At 41.4% G+C, this 19,345-nt stretch overlaps 1 protein-coding gene across 7 annotated transcripts in view; it reads right to left on the bottom strand.

Moving 5' to 3' along the window:
• rbbp8 (retinoblastoma binding protein 8) overlaps positions 1-15,671 on the bottom strand; it is a 30,466-nt gene extending 14,795 nt beyond the window's left edge. For 3 of the 7 annotated variants that reach the window (XM_049025519.1, XM_049025566.1, XM_049025558.1), the window contains exons 1-3: positions 3,808-3,988; positions 2,282-2,507; positions 1,171-1,213 (exon numbers count right to left, since the gene is read on the bottom strand). In XM_049025519.1, coding sequence (XP_048881476.1) covers positions 1,171-1,213; positions 2,282-2,411 — 173 coding nt within the window. In that variant the 5' untranslated portion in view covers positions 2,412-2,507; positions 3,808-3,988. Of the gene's footprint in view, positions 1-1,170; positions 1,214-2,281; positions 2,508-3,797; positions 3,989-6,587; positions 6,651-12,913; positions 12,980-15,553 lie in introns of those variants that run through there. The other 4 variants (XM_049025541.1, XM_049025550.1, XM_049025527.1 and 1 more) reach the window with 4 other exon arrangements.
• Between the last annotated feature and the right edge of the window lie 3,674 nt (positions 15,672-19,345).

The following is a 19,345-nucleotide window of genomic DNA, read 5'->3' as shown; positions in this document are numbered from 1 at the left end:
AGCACCTCCTTGTACGAAAGCTGCATCCTGAAAGAGGCCTTTGTGAGACGCAGTATCAGGTTTGACACACAAAACCAGCCGCAGCGGAAGGTCAATAAGGAAACCCACTTTTTTTTTTTTGGTTTAATCTTATTATATCTGCAATGACATACTTGTATAATGAGCAGGGAAGAAATAATTGAGCTGAGCGGAAAGGACGCACTAGAAGTCACATAGGCAACGAGGCAATCATTTAAATCACCACCCCAATTTAAACATTAAATAAAGCACTGCGAGGGATCTTAGTGTATTTTTAAACACAGTTCCTGAACAAAGTTCAGGAGAAATGGGGAAAACAATTAAAACAAAACAAAACAACCACCAATAACTAAGAAAGACTGGAAAAAAAAGTAATGACTGACACTGAAGGCTGATGAAAGCGTCTTCCTAGCTCTGCAGGAGCTGTACTGGATATTTATAAATACAGAGATTACAGCAGCAATGAATCCCTTCAGGAAATCTGGTTAATTCCAGGAATGATTCCTTAAAACTCTACAAATTATCATTAGGCAAAAGATGGGGAAGAGGTTTGAAAAAAAGGAATGCTGTGCTCAACCCAGATTCAGTAAAGCGCAAGCTGGGAGAACCGAAATCAAAGTTTTTAATACATTAAAAAAGCAAATATATTAAAATTAGGCCTGTGAATCAGTCCTGACCTCACAATACAACCTGATTTCAGTTCACAAGTGTCCAATTAGATTCAATTTCAAATCCATTCAAGTTCAGATATGTGATTTATTTTTGCTAAAACATTTAGAACAATTCTTTGAGAATCAATTCATTGTGTAACGTCAAACATTAATAAAGGTCAATGTCAAACAATGAAGTTTTTATTTAACCAACAAACAAAAAGTGTACTGTAGTTATCACAATGTCCTTTACCGTGTAATAACGATAACCTTTTCTGGTTAATTGCAAGTAAAATTCAGCGAAAATATTGTCAAAGTCACAGAGAAAAGGCATAAAGATGCCATTTTGTGAAATGAAATTGAATTGTCAAACCCAGCATCATGATTAATCAAAAAATTTTTGTTCTATTCAAAATTTGTTTATTCAAAGTGTTACATGATATATGTCAAAAAGCATACTGAACATGCTGAATATGTTGGACAGCAGAAATGCCAGACTTACAAACATCTGTCCTTTTTCAGCTTGTTTACTTTTGCTTGAAGTCCTGAGCAGAAAAACAGAAAGTTTAAGGTAAAAAAAAAAAAAAAAGTCATTTAGCAAAGGAAACAGTAATTAATTGTTGCACTGTAATAAATCTGTATCATGACAAACCACATGGCCATTACTGGATGCCACAACACACACCCTGGAAAACAAACGTGGTTGAATTAATCTTAGTCAAATCTACTTATGTGCTATAAAACGAGTGTCTAAAACTCTTCCAATATACAGAGAATCTCCATGTCATCTGTTTAAGCAAGGAAATCTTAAATGGTCTGCCGAAATTCTATTTATTTATAATCCGAATTGAGTCAAACGATTGTGTGCTTAATGAAAACCTCCAAGGAGACGCATTCTTGATCTTAACTAAATGGCCCAGTCACTAATGAGGTAACCGCACACCCCGCACAGAAGGGCTCTGAATGAGGATGTGATATGGGCAGACAGGTGGAATCATGGGAAAAGATGGACCCCAGTCTGAGCTGAAACACTCTTTTCATGGGAAGGAACTACTTTTCATCTCGGGGGGCCCGTTTCAGCAGCTGTGAGAACGCAGCAGATCAGAATCATGACTGAATGAGAAAAGGAAGGAGAGGGGGTGGGAGGGGATGCGGGGGAAAACAAAAAACTCTTCCCTTTTCACCAAATCAATTATGCAAGTGCAATTAAGCCCCCTCAAATGTGCACTTTAATCCACACCCACGCCCACGCAAGAGAGCCGGGGGGGGGATGTATACAAAGCCAAGCCTGTGCTCGCAGGCGGCTCGAGTCGGACCCGAGGCAACCCGAGCCCGGGGGAGAGCAGGTAGCGGGGCGACTGTGCTGAGCCATGTAACCCTATCTGCCCTCAGCCGGGGGGAAACACAGAGCGTCCCATTGAAGGGGGCAGACAAACTATGGCCGGGAATGAGGATGCAGGTATGTCACAGTATTGTTACCCCTGCTTTGGCCATTAACATGTGTATGCACACAGGCATATTCATATGTATGGATGCGTATGCATATACATGATATACATATAGATTTACGTGACACATTAACAATGAGGTGCCCGAAGCGTCAATGCTCGCACCTTGCACCTCTCCATCATGGCTCTCCTTTAAGCGCATCCACAGCTCCCTGAAGAGGTCACATGGCACGTCGGTAGGCCTGCTGGGGCTGCTGCCACCACTGGCCCCGGAGCTGTTCATCTCCCTGCTCATGCCTTCACTTCCGGGCCGGCAGGCAGCTCACATAACTGGGTGGCTCGGGTGCGAAAGGCAGGAACAGGAGGCGGGCAGATGGCCGGGGGCGGGGCACTGTAACGGGGTGGAGGGGGGGAAAACACATGCAAGTACAAGGGAGGGGAGAGTTAGATGGTAACAGGGGGACAATTGAAGCCTGAGGCATATACACACGCATGTGACATGACGGCCGTCTGTGTCGAGATGGAAAAACACCATACAAGATAAAAACATGGGATAAACCGGAGCCTGATAGAAGCACACATGCACTCTTTACATGCAGCTTCAGTCACATGATGAGTATGTGTGTAGACACAAACACACGCTCTCACACACACACACACACACACACACACACACACACACACACACACACACACACACACACACACACACACACACACACACACACACACACACACACACACACACACACACACCGTTTGCATGAACTTCTTAGCACGGACAAAGGCAGCAACATCCACAGCTCCCATTGAGAATGCCCAGTGAGCGTCAAACTGGTTCACCCTCAAGGTCTCCAGCCTCCAGCAAAGTAGCCACTTATTTCTGCGTTTCCCCAAACTAAACACAGATTACAGTTCAGCACCTGCACCGTGCAGAAACACACACGTAACACGGAAGAGCAGATTTGCTGTGGGTGGCCCCAGTACACCTGACTTTGATTAGAGATAGCTATTGCTCGGGTTACAGCCAGATTCTAAGGCTCATTTCCAAAGGGGGGGGGGGGGGGGGGTCATCAAGCATTCTCAATAATCTTCCCCCTACTCCGAGCCCCCTCCTCCCTGTGACAGGGTGCACATAATCCGCACCTCGTTAGCGTTCCATATAAAAATGCTTGAAGCACTTAAAGACAGTGTGACACCCTTTGCCATGCTCTGAACGAGACCGGGAGCCAGAAAAATAAACTCTGGCCCAGATCCGAACTCTCAGTACATCAAAGCGGACCGGTGTCGTCTGCCTGCCTCCGGGGGATTTAATGAGACACCCCACGGGGCCGGACACTCACTGCCACAGCCTCTGCGGCAAGACAGAGCCCATCAACCCTGCCTCCATTCCTGGTTTTCTCCACTGCTTCCATCACGCGGCTCACTCTGGACAATCATTTACCAACAGAGTACATGCATGTCGCTTTTCCAGTATAAGGAAAACCAGCACTAAACTAAACTCTAAACCAGCCCTACTCCCGCTGCAAGTTACAGTTTAATTAAACATTTCATATTTTTCCTCTCATAAAAATAACAGAAATGGACAAGCTTAAAAATGGAAAAGCTTAAAAAAAATAAGAAATATAATCATTCATGCTTACAAAAAGCATAAATGAAGAAAAAAAAACTGATGAGTTACCTCCACTCACCCTTTTAGAAGAGGCTCTCAAATTTAACTCAGTGTGGAAAAATTCCGTTTCCAAGAACGACAAATTCAGAGTGTAAGTGTCAGGGCCATCCCATGGAGAGGCAGCGAGAGAGAGACAGATGTCTGGAAGAGGACAGCTGCCTGACTCTGTAGATCGGCTCTCCCCTGCACGCTATATAATGTGCAACAGAAAACCTAATATGCCTTTCATCTAACTGGCCGGGCAGGTTTTTACATTCCCTGGGACCTGGGATCATACCAGAATTTGTTGGCATAAGAGGCTGGAAAAACCGGTTTGCCAATCAAACAGGAACCGGTCTTGCCGGGTGTGCTTCAAAGATGGGGGGGGGGGGGTGTGGAGGACGTGTAGAGGCCCGATGTGCGAAGGCCGGGCTCGCTGCGGCAGCTCTGTCTCACACACACCCTTCTGGCAGCAGAGCGCGAGACGACAGAGGAATGATGTAGCCTGCAGCTAGCAAAGACACGCATAGCTCCCCAGCAGGCCGCAGCCTGGCCCAGCTCGGTGCAGGTCAGAAGGTACAGGCCCTTCCTCCAGCTCAGACAGCAGACAGAGAATTAGCCAGCACAGAGCAGAGTCCAAACCATTTCACATCTCATTTAACTTCCCCTTCGCCATTAAGATCGGCATCAAGCTGAACTTGGCCTGCATACCTGTGGCCGCAGACTTTAGTCCTTATAAAGCACCCTGACTGAAACTGTGTCATTACAACTTTCTGTACCGGGGAGCTGCTGTGGATCCGATACTGTCAACCCAATACGGACTCTGGTACTTAAGCAGCAAGTCCAGAACAAAAGTAGGATTGGCGGTCATATGGAACAGTGGATTTATTATAGCCACTTAAAGCAGAGAAGGTGAGAAAAACTAAGCAGCATCAATAAGAGGCTAATAAGGCACATTTACGCTACTCAAGAAAATTATCCATCAGTTATTTACTCATTGAGTAATTCATTCAGTAAGCATCAGGACATATTAGCACAGAAGGTGTGCCTAAGCATACACCAAGAAAGAAGCACCTCCTCCAACTCCTCCATCTCTAAACGAAGCACCACTTCACTGTCCTCTCCTTCACCATTACGTTATTCCACAGAAATCATAGCTACTGATCACTGTGCCAGACAAAATCAGAAGACCCTATAGGTTACAGAATATTACATAGTCAACATAGGGATAATAGCCTACGGAGCATGGACAGCTATGGTATAGAACATATGGTGAAAACTTTGTTACGAACATCATGCAGATGAATTCATCATGATATCTACACATTTAACTTAACAAGTTAAACATTTCTATGGAAAAAAGGCAGGGACTTCAGCACAGTACAGTTGAAAATACAAATACTTCTCACAGGCAAAACATAAATCTTAAGGCTTAAACAGATTTGCTAAAAGAGCTCGAAGCACAAATAAGAAAAAAAATTCACTCTCATTTATGGTCAAGAAAACAGAAGTGTTTTTGGGGGGGCTGTTCAGTCCGTAACCAATAGCTTACAGTCAAGCTTTGCAGTTCTTTGATCCTAATATTCAGTACTTATAGAGAATTGATCCATGAAGACGTGTTAACAGGAAACAAAAATCTGAACTACAGCCCTTTGTCACCAACCCACAAGCATACTGAGGCGTGCCTAATCTAGTCTGTGAACATCTAGACTTGGGTTAATAAAAAAAATTCTAGATGGGTAGGGAAGGGGAAATCCGAATGTTAGTGTGTGGCTCCTTAGCCCAAATACTGAGAGGAAATCTCACTACCATCAAAGATAATTCACTGCATTTACATCAGCGCATGACAGACCCCTGAAGATAGACTGTACTGTCATAACTGTGCTAGGCCATAAGTCCGAATGAACTGACTCTGATAAGGCACAGAATACCAGCAGCCCAGCTCTCCAAAATATTTATGCCACTAACAAGTGGGCTGATTGTTGGCACTGTGTAATGGGAAATCGCCTGAAGAATCTGCAGCAAAGGAAAGGAGAGAATGGCTGCCATTGACGCTACTCCACACTGGACACCGTTCTGCTGAGGGGCTCAGCGAAATGCCGGCACATCCCATCTTTGTGACGACAGGTCATAGGGAACGCCTTATATTCCGGTAGGCCAAAGAATCCAGCAGAACCAACTACCTAAAAACATTTAATAAAAGGACAAATGCAAAGACATCTCTGCAATAACAGCCTGTAAAAATCCTGGACTAATACTACTTTTACACGTATTCATACCACACTTTAGTTTCAGCTAAAAAGCAACAGATAACAAGGACCTGAGAAGTGACCCCCCCCCCCCCACCCCATGTTTTGTACAGAACTGGATAGCCGCAGTATTTAAAGCTGCATGACTCCCAATCTCTCTGCCTAGCTTGTCTCAACTTGCAGAATACAGTTTGGGAAGCAGGCAGCTTCTCTGTCTGTTTCCAGGAACAGCCCCACATTCTTAATAAAATTTTAAAAAAATGGATCACTGAGTTCTTCAGCATGATCCATCAATTTGCCCCAGATGACTACAGCTGAAAAAGGCTACACAAGCTTCAATTTACATTTATTTAGCAGCTGCTTTTATTCAAAGCGAGCAGCATTTTTTTTGAGAAAGCAGGAAAGCAATTGGAGGTTACAACGAAAGCACTCGGCTGACCCTGGGATTCGAACGCACAACCTTACAAACACAAGCTCGGTACCCTAATTCGCTGAGCCGCACACCAGCCGGCAGCTATAGGGCCTCAAAGCCACACCTGAAGAGTCCCATGTGTCGCAAACCCCCACGTACCGGCATCATGGAGCCTCCATAGCCACGCCACCAGCCAGCATTCACCTCTCTGTGGGTCCCCGTCTGGGGCGATAGCAGATTCTGAAGTAACCTCCCTATCAGGTAAAGTACTGCTGCTCTGCCCCAGTCAAAGACACCATAATAAAAGAAATAATGCTGTGATAGTGATTAGGGCTGCAAAAAAAAAACACACATTTTAATAATCAGTCATGTGATCCAGAAATCAAATAGTTGAGCCAAAACACAGGGCATAAAGAAAAGTGCAAATGCTTTATTTACAAAACATCAAGAGTTATTTACGTTACAGCTGTAATAATTTTTTAGTGTAGAGAATCTCAATTTAAAATGACATTTAAAGATTCACTTTAAAACTTGCTAATGATTGTACTTTATACAGCCGCCATTACGTGAAACATCACCTAGTCATTACATGAATATATGTGAAGTATATTGTCTAGTCAATGAGTAAATGTCAATATGTCGCAATATCTCATTTAGAAAATGTGTAAATGGAGCACCACAGGGCTGAGGGAGACGACATTCCTTCATGGGTTAACAAATAACTCCAGGATCCTGTGGCCCAGGGGGTTAGGATGCTGCCCATGAGATCAGAAGGTCGCTGGTTCAAATCCCATAGTTGGCAGAGTGATTTCTTCATTGGACCTTTAAGCAATACCCTTAACCCCAACTGCTCCCGGGATGGACTCGATGTAAGGCGAGTAATAAATAAATGTAAACACTACCCTCACTCATTATGTCTGTAAGGTGAACCGCAAATCCCAGTCGGAAATGGACCAACACCACACTGAAGTTTTTAGTTAAGACCAGACTGATGAAGCATGAAGACGCCAAGCAGGAAGAGGACGTCAACAGTACAGGCATAACTTTGACTGACAGAAGAATGATCCCCTAAGGAAGCATTTATCCCAAACTGACTGAAATATGTTCTTTCCAGTCAGTTTAACATAATTATGGAAGATTTTGGACTACATAGAGAAGCACAGCTTGGGATGCATGTAAAAAAACTGCTTAAGCTTTCACTGCTATCACGTGAAAATGTAACATGTGGGACGGAATGTGTAATGGCATATAAAATGTTTAATAACATTTCTGCAGCAGCTAGGGCAGAGTGCATACGAAGCATGGCAAATTTCTGATTAATCTGTAAAGCTGGCATGGTCTCTGCATGAGTGTGGGTGTCCTTAGGGGTTCCTCTGGGAATGTGTGTCCTGCAATGGGCGCGCACGCTTTCCAGGGTGTGCTACCCATACGATGCACTTCCGAGGTCAGGCTTCAGGTTCTCCATGATAAGGTTTTGTGTAAAATGAATGGATAACTTAACTTATGACCAAGAATTAGCAGCTTAGCCTGCTACCTTCTCCCAGAAAATTAGGCCTACATAAAAAGGTTAAAAAGGAAGCACAAGCCTCACTCTGCGCAGCCATGGCAAAGAAGCAGTTGCTGATTTCTGGAGACATAGTTGCTTTAGTAATATCTTCTGCAGGTTGCCAAAGATATAAGCATTAAAATTCATATGTGGTACATCACAGCGAAACGGGTGCAAACTGATTCACCCAGGACCGTAAACAGCATGGTGTAGACATAAAATCCTCACTCTGAAATCCGTCCCTTTTTGTGGCAAAGTAAACAGTCACTATCTTTCATTCTAACAACTGACCCTCTTCAGTGCTAACAGAGCAAAAAAGAAACAAAAAATAGCCTCATCTATTCAAACAGATCGGAGCTACACAAACGCAGGTGGTTTGTAGCGGTAAGCAAAAAGGCAAAGCAATCAGCGACAGCAGGGGCAGGGAGAAGGCCTGGCCGGGGCACAAGGAGAATTTCATGTCCTCAGGCTATGGCTGACACGGCTCCCTGCACCTCGCGTTACAGCGTGCGGCCTACGCAGTGGCTCCAGGCAGCCCGCACTCACCCTCACGCCAAGACCGGTTCCACACCCTGCCTTCCCAGCACCAGAGATGCCTCAGCCCTGCTCCGAGCAAGTGGAGACACGATGCTCATTAGCTCCGAGGTTTTAATGCGTGTCCGCCGAAAGGGGTGACAGATCTCATTAAAAACTTCATATTTTCCGAAGAGTGATGTTGTGCTAAAACTCAGCATTAAACATCTGCCGTTCGATACGACTCGACTTAAAGGACAAGGGAATCTAAAAGCTCCTGTTTCTTCTCCCCAAAAGAGGTTCAGAGTTATCATTGTAAGTTTAAGCTGCACAAAAAAAAAACTAAAATTAAAAAACTTCAATGTATGACATCAGGCAAACTCCAAAATTCAAGAGTAAGAAACTAGAGCAAGAAGTGGGTTATTTGTCCTAAATTAATTAAATTTACTATGTAAATGAAGCAAACCTCCAAGTTTGAATAATCATTCTGAAGAATAATGCAGAATTTGCAGGTCTTCAGTACATACCTATTTTGGATATAGTTCTATAAAACTGGTTCCCAACGAAGCACAAACATAGTATTTCATACTTTAAAAAATAATTTTTTTGGCACTGTGCTTGAAGTGTTCTGAATGTTTTCAGACTTTTTGAAGAATTTTTTAGAGTTTCATGCTTAATAAAAACAGAACAGCATGAGGAAAATACAATGTTTTTTATTTGACAAGTGCAAACAGGAAGGGGGTGAGGTGATATGTGATCTAAGGTATCAGGTGAGACAAGCCTCCACCAGCCTGCCTACTAGCCTGAAACATTCCAGAGCACCAGTCATCAGAAGCACATCCTCTTACTCAGACGTAGTTAGGATCTGCAGAACATCACAGGGCAAAAGGAGTCTTTCAGACAAACACTTTCTCCTTCCAACACTAATTATGAAGTGCTGAAAATATGCAATATGAATGCAGGGGCAGAGTGTGGCTCTGTGGATTAGGACCGGTTCAAATCCCATGACTGGCAGAGTGACTTCACTCTTGAACAAGGCCTTTAGTACCATGTGATTTCTCAATTCTACATAACTCTGGATAAAAGTCAAATGGACTTTGTCGTGCCAGCCACATATCATTTGCTCGGGACCACGGTGCAACATAAGACACATGGGGGGTTGTATGTACATGATTACAGGGGTAAAGTACACGAGTGTAAACATGGGGTTTGGACAGGGACCACACAGTAGAGGAGATCTGCCAAATTTGATTTTTTTGGAATAAATATTGTGAGAGTTATAAAACAAACAAAAAAAACTTTAAATTGTACTCAGAATAAACTACAGCCAAACAAGCTGACGGTCTTGTCGCAGGCTGTGCCGACACAAAGCATTGTCAACTATTCATTTTTTCCTCACTTTTCCCACTCTCTCTATGGAATCCAAAAAAAATCCATAAAGAAGAAAATAAAATATCTTTTGGATACCAATTCTTGTGCACTTTTGTCCTTCTCACTCATATTATTAACATTCTCACAATCACACCGCACTGTCTATGCAGGCCTAGTGCTACGGGCAACACAGTGGGTGGCTAAGGTTACCACCTAATCCATGCCAGGAAGGACACTTTCAGATACTTCAGATTTTACAAACTACTTTAAAACTGAAAGGCTCCCGTGCGCAGCTAAATTGTTTGGTTTATCTTATTCTTTTACTGGTTTGTATCCTTGAGTGAAAGATTCATTCAGATGTGTCAAATTAAGATTAGTGACACATGCATAATTACAGTAGACTGACCAATCAGCCCACAGCAAAAATTTCGTTACTTAAGTGAAATGCAGGTCCTTTTAATTGAAATAACAGTTTACAAATCCTGCCCTAGTTCAAAGTGTCCTTTCTGACATGGATTAGGAATCAAGGCTATTACAGTCCTAAAGGTCCAAGCACTGCTGATTTCCCAGCCTTCCTTTACCTGTGAGCCAGGTTTGAAGCCTCTGACCAATCAGAATCAGTATTTGTTAAACTAAGTACCTGGGAGAACTGTAAACAAGGCCTGGATTTGGAACCAAGCACCAGATCCGATAAGCCCTGAATTAGGGGGTGGGTAAGTGCACTACTTCACATGATTGTTATAACGACAGGTCAGGATCGTATTGGCAAGTCAGGCTTTAAAAAAAAAAAAAAAAAAAAAAAAAAAAGTACATGATTAAATGCAAGTGTACTGAAACACCTACACTATACTACCTATACTGTGTGAGCGAGTGAGTGTACACCCCAGAAAGGGCTGGCGCCCCTAGCAGGGTTGGTTCTTGCCTTGCTTCTTCCTATAGCCTATATTATATATCCCCATTACTCAATCAATCATCAAATGAATTGGTAGATCGTCAGTATTAATAATCAAGTAGTGTCACAATAACATTAGCAGTCCTAATGTAAAACAAGGAAATTACACATGCGTTTAACAGCACCTTGCCGGTCAATCTGTCTGATCGCGACATCCTCAAGAGCAGGAATTCAGTGAATCGTACTGTCTAGTGTTGGACTACAATGCCCAAGCCTATATGGAATTTCATTTCTCAGAGAATTCAGCTGATCTATTAAAAACAACAAATTTCAGTACAAACACAAGCATCTTATTTTTATGCTGGAGTACATGTTCCTCGTGAATGACTCTATGCTGCTTGATAAGCAGTATGCACATTATAGAAAGCATTATATTACTTTCCAACAGCTGTATGGAAATGTTTACCAAGTTAGTACTATCCCCCCGAAAGTTCAAAGTTCATTGTTAAGACAAGCACCAATTGGATTTTCCATGTCCAAATTTCAAGCAATTTGAAAACATTCTATATTTCCCACAAGTTCTATTTCACTAGGCTACGTTTTAACAATCAAGGTTGAAGAGATGTATTCTCTTGTCCTGTGGCACCAAACATGAGAAATGATAATGAATATTTTAAAATGAAAGAGGTCATTTTCAAGAAACTATCGGCTAACACAGAAAAAAAGTTAGCATTTACACGGCTCTTTAGACCAGATTCAGCTAAAAAACACAAGCATTTGTTTTGATTTTAAAAGGAAATAAATATAAATTAAAATTCTATATTCTACTGATTCTATATTTTGCCTATAACTGCAACTGGACCGTGCCAATATTTGTTTAATGATCAACAGGTTGCGTTAGAAATTATAAAGTTAGAAATATTAAATCGTTAATTATTCTGTATAATTTGTAAATACTTAGCAGGAATAAATATGAGTGTATAATAGATTCTGGAGAGGAATCTACAGTTAGGGCGAAGGTTTGGCTTCGACACAGGGACCAAATCAGCCCCGAACCCCACCCCCCTCAGGAAAATCGTAGGGAACAAGCACGAAATCGGGAATATTAAGAAATACAAACTCTTTCCTCGTCGTTTTCGGGGTAATGACGCAAAACGCAGCAGATTTTTAACAGCGAGGCCAATGCAAACTGCGCACCGGAGCGCGGCTCTCCACCTCCACCTGCCGGGGAGGACATAAACTACACCCTATAGCCCAATATAACGACCAGCCACCCACCCTACAATGATCCTTTAACATCCACTGACAAACTGCTTAAAGGCCAAAAGCCGCGGAACATTCAGAAAGAATGTTATCGGAAGCCATTAGAGCATTTCTATAAATTTATAATATTTAATAAACACTGAGACACTCCCTTCGGCTGTCTCACGCATCTCCCATAGGGGAACGCATCTCCAGATATGCCAGTTTGCGGATTGATTATCAGGAGTTTTTAAATAAGATTTAAATAATCTTCACAAATTTCAGCTTTCATTCCTAGATCACCGTCACTCTTGATTAATTCGGCATTTTCTGTCATGCAATACACACCACTATTTTCACACAAACCTCGTAACTACTGAAACTAACAAAGGCCTAAAACCGGTTTCAATATATTTGCCCACAGATATAACACAAATAGTGCATGACAAGGAAAACACAGGGGTGGGGGTGTACAATCAGACGTAATACATCAAACCTTATCTCGTCCTTCTTAAATTCCACTTGCTGGCTGGCTATAGTTCAGCATTGGTTCATACAAGTACTTAAGATGTTAACATTATGTTAAAACCTGAGGTAGCTGCCACATTGGAAAATGCTCGCGATTCTAGGTTACCGACTAAGCAAAGCGTAGAAAACTCTACTGTTATTTCGCAAACCACTTAAAAGTTACAACTAATAAGCGGACAACCCTTAACATGCAGAAGAATAATGTTAATTGTTCCAAGGACCTTCAGCTGTCAAACCAGTACATTCACTGCGGAAGCTCACATATTAAAGAGTTTCCAAAAACCCTGCATATTTGCAAAGACACGACAGAAACGCGCAGAGAACTTTAAACTCTCACGTGTGACTTACTATTTTATGTAAAACATAGAGTTTTATAAATAAAATAACCATTACCGTTGGCTTTTTGAAGTTACTCTGCTGAACATACCCTCGTCCCTTTACATTTCGCGCTTTGCGGTGTATTATGGGAATGCAACACCGGCTTCCTCCTTGTCTTAAAGCCACAGTTCCTCATTTTAATCTTCGATCTTTCTTGCGGAATTGTTTATTCCTGCGTGCTCTTTGTATGGGGTGGTACGGTGGCTGCTGCTGCAACTGGTTGCCGTCAAAATTGCACATAATTAGCTGAATACTCGAAAATGTATATATTTGTAAACCGCCTGTCCAAGTCCAAATCCTTCTACTACACATGCTGTGCTTATCCAGATGCTGTGGCAACAAATAGTACATCGCAACAGAATCAGAAAAGGCCACAAAATTGTCAACTGAACAATGCAAGACCTCTGATAATTTATTTACAAACCAGTGCTCCAGGCACACTGGACAGATCCACATTTTTCAGGCTTGGGAATGTACTGGGGTGTACCCCCCCAGTATTTAATCTGGCTTCACCTCCCCCCACCCCCCAAAAAAACAGATCCTTACATTTAAATTATTAAGCTGGATCCGCCTAATATCAAATTCTCTCCTACCCAAATGATTTTATTGCATTTTTCCCAGGACTGATAAAGCAGACACTGGAAGTGGCTGTCTGGATACATGAAAAGGGTAAGTAATGCAGTAATGTACTGGGGGCCAAACTCACTATAGGCAGTGCTGGTCACCCAATTAGGCACATCGATCACACCATCTGAGGCAAAGTGAAATTAGGCAGTGAATTTTGCCAGAAGGTGCCAGTGGTTTTCTATATCGCCCCCCCTCAGCATTGAACTCCTCAGGATTCACTCCACGTGAGCTTCAACTGGTACTGACTTCAGGAGTGGTGGCTCGATTCCCACCCACAATTTGAGTGTCTTTACATGTGCTACATGTCCTGTGCTGCGTGGGTTTCCTCACACAGTCCAAAGATACATTGTTAGTTATCAAATTAGCATCTTTAAATTGCCCATTGGGCATATCATTGGTGATAGACTGGCATCCCGACCAGGATGTACTCTTGGTGCCCTCTCCTGGCTGGGATAAGCAAGTGGATGGATACACACACACATGCAGCGTATTCTGTTTTTACAAATAGTGTTGAGTAATATTTCTTTGAATTAAATTTATCGTAAATTACAGTATTTACAGTAATATGTTGAGCAGTTTGTGTCTTGACATATCCTTAAAGTTGTCAAGCTTAGTGCAGAAATCTCGTTGCTGAAATCAAACCGCTCTGCCAAAGAGTATCTTTGTTTCTGAATAATTGAAATCAACATGCAATATATGAATTTAGCTGGTTTTCCCAATGAGGGGGAAAAACAAGTGGAATTTTGCAACACTGCAAAACATACATAGAAATCAGGTCCCAAAACAGTCACTCTTGTATTTCCAACTTGGATGTTTTCTCTCTCCAGATTTCACTAAGGTACACAATACCTTTTCTTTGATGACTTTCCAATGTTGCTGATCTGTTGTCTGGCCTGGTTTTTGATGACTTGTCTTGGGAATTGTCTTGGGGTAGTGAGTATCTTAGTTGAATCAATCTGTGTTTGCAGTCAGAATGTCATGGGTTCAAATCCTATGGCTGAGTAATTACATCATGATTGGGTTCTTGAGCCAGAGCCTTGACCTGAAATTCTCCGTGGATGCTGGCTGTTCCTGCTATTCACCTCTATCTTGCTTTGGCCAAAGGTGTGTAATAAATCAGTGCTTGCCAATCCAGTCCTCAGGGTGCACTAGATGGATCCACATTTTCGTTGTATCCTAGTTCCCAGCACACCTGTAAGATATTTAGAGATCCTGTTTGCTTGAGTCAGCTGTTCTGGGAACTGGGAAAAAACAAAAATGTGGATCTGTCCAGTGTGCCTGGAGGACTGGTTTGGTAAACATTGGTTTAAATGAATGGATTGTAAATAAATTACCAGAGGTCTTGCATTGGCCTTTCCTGATTCTATTGAGATGTACCGTTTGTTGCCATGGCATCTGGATTACCACAACATGTGTAGTAGAAGGATTTGGAGTTGGACAGGCAACTGAAATACCCCATTTAACGATTTTCCCATTAGGAACATATTCCCCTATGTTTGCTGGATCAGTCTTACGCTGTCTTACAAAAACGGTGATTACTTTTGAAAAATAATAGCTTCTTCCTTTTCAACCTCCAAAATGCAGAGATTTTGGTATCACTGGGTGGCTTACATTTCCTCCACCATCAGGCACTGGGCTCTTTGAAAGTGAGTGCTGTCCTGTCATTAGCTTCACACCTCATCTTCCTTTTCATCCTTTGTTATTGATACTGATTACTGAGACAATGGTGCTTACAGAGATATGCTAACACTTCCTCATTTCCTGTCCTCTTTCCCTTTCACAATAGACCCTTAATATTTCATCTGTAACTCCCCGGATATGCTGCCCCTCTTCTTCGGAATTACTGCTTCACCAGCAGAGGTAGATTAACGTTTCTGGGGGCTCTAGGCTGACATGCCAAGCAACACCCTCTCCCCAAACAGGCCATTTGGGATATTTATTGGAGGTGAAAGACAAACATGAGAGAATTAAAAAAGATATGTCGATAATCCGCTAATTAGCATGCTCAGTGCCAGCAATAAAACTTACCAACTGGGGAGTATTCTGAACCAGCAGCTTAATCAGTGAGCAGTGAGCACCGCCCCTCTTCCCATTGTCAGATGAAAATGCTATTTGAACATATTACGTTCAAACATCCATTCATCCATTTTCTGTACTAACCTGCCCAGTGCTGGGTAGCAATAAAATTGAATTATATTGTGAAGTTCTGTCTATCCATCAATTTTCTACACCTGCTATTTCAAACACTAAAGACTAGGGGCAACAAGAAGCAGGTTAGGGTCATTAACAATAAAGCTATCTAGAATCAGATGTAGGTCAATTAACAATCACAAAATACTCAAACACTAGGAAATGGGCGACCAGCGACACATGCTGGCCATTCAGGGAAACAATAGGGACTGATCCTGACATATTTACTGTTTTTTATGTTTAGCTCAGTTTGGCACAGGTTGTCATGAATAGCTGATTGGACGGTATTACCTTACACCTATTAGGAGAAAACTCTAGAGTTGCCAAAGTTGGTGAGATTTAGCCATACCATTTTTGCCGAGGGTGATTTTGCGAGGGTGTTGTGCTAAAGTCTAGGATAATCTAGGCATTAATCCACATCTCACCAATGTTCTCTACAGATAGTAGGATGCATCCAAAAATAATGGCCATTTCAATAGTGTCAGCTTTGTAAAAGTGTTTTAACTGTCTCTGAAAAAGCACTGACCAGGGTATATTTATAACATTTTTACTTTCTACTAAGTGTCATAATTGAAAACTCAATTGCAGCGCATTACAGCACTGCATAACAATTAAAAATACGTTACAAAGATATATTTGGAAAAGATTATTTTTACACTATCCTTATTAAATTATTAAATTCTTATTAATAATTAAATAATTAAATTCTATTAAATTCTTTTAAATTAAAAGCACATGCCTCTTTTTCCCAAGTCATCAAAACATTCTTCCTTCTTTTTATCTCCCTTTGTTCCTCACCACAGTGTCCACAGTGAGGCGCCAGCGTGCTTGTTCGGTGAATCACACTTACAGGACACTCCGTCTGATTGGTCATTCGATGCATTATTAGTTGATGCCTTTGACAGTGTTTATTAGTATTTCTTAATAAATGGCAGATATTTAGGTGGAATTTAATTGCATAGATATAACTGTATTATATACATCTCTAAATACATATAATAAAACATTACTTTTCATACAGAATTATTTATTTCTTGAAGCCTGACATAATCCAATTTTTTGTTACATGCTACAGGTTGCACAACCATTTTGTCAGGCCCAGCACTTGTCTGATGCTGCCTTTCACATCTCCTCCCTCTTTAGTCATCACGTATTGCTGATGTTGCTGTCCATCTTGTCTTCCTCCACGTCACTCACCCTTCGGCCCCTCTGTGCTATACTGCAAAGCTCACCGGGCTGCGTGTGTGACTCAGATTATAAACCCGCAAGCTGTGGATTCAAAGCCAGGAACAACCCTCACTTGGTTTCAGGTTTTCCATATTGCGCTTTCCTGTTTTTGGAGTTTTTTTGCAGTTCAGTTGGTTCCTTGTCCCCTGCTTGCTCAGTTTTCCTTGTTGTAGTTAATCCCTAGTGTTTGTTAATTTTCCCTACTCTCCAGTGCTGTTTAATTGTAATATGCCACACCTGTTCCTTGTTTGCCACGAGTCCTTGTGATTGGTTAATTGGTTATGGTTCTCACCTGTCCTGCATTGTGTTTTGTTAGCTGTGTATATATGTGCCTGTCCTGGTTGATATCTTTGATGGTTTGTTGTAGTTGCATGAGATGACTGTGTTTTGTATTTGTACTCAGTTTCCTGGTTTTTCGCTCTCTGTTGCTTGGTTTATTTCCCCAGTTTGTTTTGTTTTCTGTTCTGTTCTGTTCTGTTCTGTTTTGTTTAATAAACCCCTTTGTTTTAGAGCCGTAAGTGGATTGTCACCTTCTTCCTGCTTGCACCATGACCTGCTGCCTTAACATATATGGGGATGTCATTATTTTTTTAGACCACAGGTAATCTCACCTTTTGCACAACAGATATACCTTAACTACTATATAATGCAGTATGACACACTAACAGTTATTCTAGCTTTCTTATTTGGCAAAGAAATACACACAAATCTTCGTATGCTTGATTACAGCACTGAGACTGTAGTAAAGGAGGAGTATGGGTAATATTGATAAATGGGAGATGTATAAAACACTTTAAAGTGACATACCAAAGCAAACTGTGATTTTTGCATGTAAGTGGTATGTATTGAAGTAGAATTTCAGGTGAACAGTGTTCTTGCACATTATAAGTTTTCAGCTTGTGGTTTTGGAGAAGACTGACAATGTTACAACTGTTGATCTCTTAGTTGATGTAGTTTTTTATTTATTGTGATGGGTAATTACAAGAACCACCATTATATATGGACCTCCAAAGATACTTTCTGTAACTTGATCATTTAGTACATATAGCTTTTGATGAGCTGTCTTCGATTGCTTTGTTTGTAATGTGGGTCCAAAACAAGGTCACTTTGTTATTGGACGAATGGTCTTCTAAAGTTTTTAGAATATGGCTGTCATGCCCTGGCTGCCTGCCCCTGTTGTCCTCTCCCTAGTGTGGCTTGTTTTGTCTTACCTCTTGTTTCAGTCCTCGTGTGGATCACTCAAGCTGCCTCTCGTTTGCTCTCTTATAAGTGGTGTTATAAAGTGCCTCCCAGTCATGTGCTTCCCCAGTCCAGTCATTAATGTTGCTCCCTGCATGTGTCCCTAGAGTTTTTCCTTATGCTTGTCGTCACTTCCTTCATTATGCAGGTGTGACTTTGGTTTTAGTTTAACTGGAGGTTTAATTTGAGGTGAAGTAAAACTGCAGAAGAGTGAAAATGCATTTTAAAATATTTCCCATCAGAATTTTTTTTTAATTCCTTAGGGATATTTAACTGATATTAATCCTCTTCAAAAAGAGCATTGTGTATTTAGTTTTGTATACTTATATGTGCATAAAACTACAAACCTTCCCTATCCCAACCAATATTTTTGTTTAGTCAACATTTTTTGAATCCAATTACTCATTCAGCATTTTAACAAGTGAACAAAGCAATATACTGCACATCTCAAAAATCTCTCTGGAAACAGATTTCCACTATATTCCTCATGGAATCAAAGCATAATATCATAAGAGACTGCATGAAAAATGTATTCTCCCAGCCTAACCTGCATTGCAAGCACACTAAAAGAAAACATCTGCAAGTGAGGAAATTTTCATGAGCTACAATTGCTGATGTATCACAATTCTCTGTACTTATTTACTGCCATTTTCAATTCAAGTTTATTTCTCCATGACATAAAATGAAATACATACTGTGCTTCTCTGTGGTTTTCAGTTTGGTATATCAGAATCTTTTCAAGGTTTTTTTTCTCAATTATATTCCTCTTTCATGTCACATATAATATTTTTGAAGACACACACACACCCACTCGAACGTGTAGGGTATACCTATCCTTATGGGGCCCGCTCATTCACTTCTATGTGAAACATGCTAATGCTAACTATGACAACCTTAACCCCCACCCTGCCCTAACCATAACCATAAGTAACCAAGCAAAATACAAGAGTTTTTGCATTTTTAGTTTTTTCATAGCAGTCACTGACTTTTATAAAATAGAGTTTTCCCTTATGGGGACCGGTTTCCTGGATATTTATCACGTTATGGGGACAATGTGTCCCCATAAGGATAGGTATACACACACACATACGCATGTATTTTTTATATATATTCACACACATATTCCAGCACCAGCGGGGTGTGCATGTCCCTGCATGCCCACAA

Source organism: Brienomyrus brachyistius, chromosome 1 (genome assembly GCF_023856365.1).
Source record: "Brienomyrus brachyistius isolate T26 chromosome 1, BBRACH_0.4, whole genome shotgun sequence".
NCBI classification, from domain to species: Eukaryota; Metazoa; Chordata; class Actinopteri; order Osteoglossiformes; family Mormyridae; genus Brienomyrus; species Brienomyrus brachyistius.
Note: the sequence above shows the minus strand (reverse complement) of the source record. Positions and strands in the feature narration are given on the sequence as shown.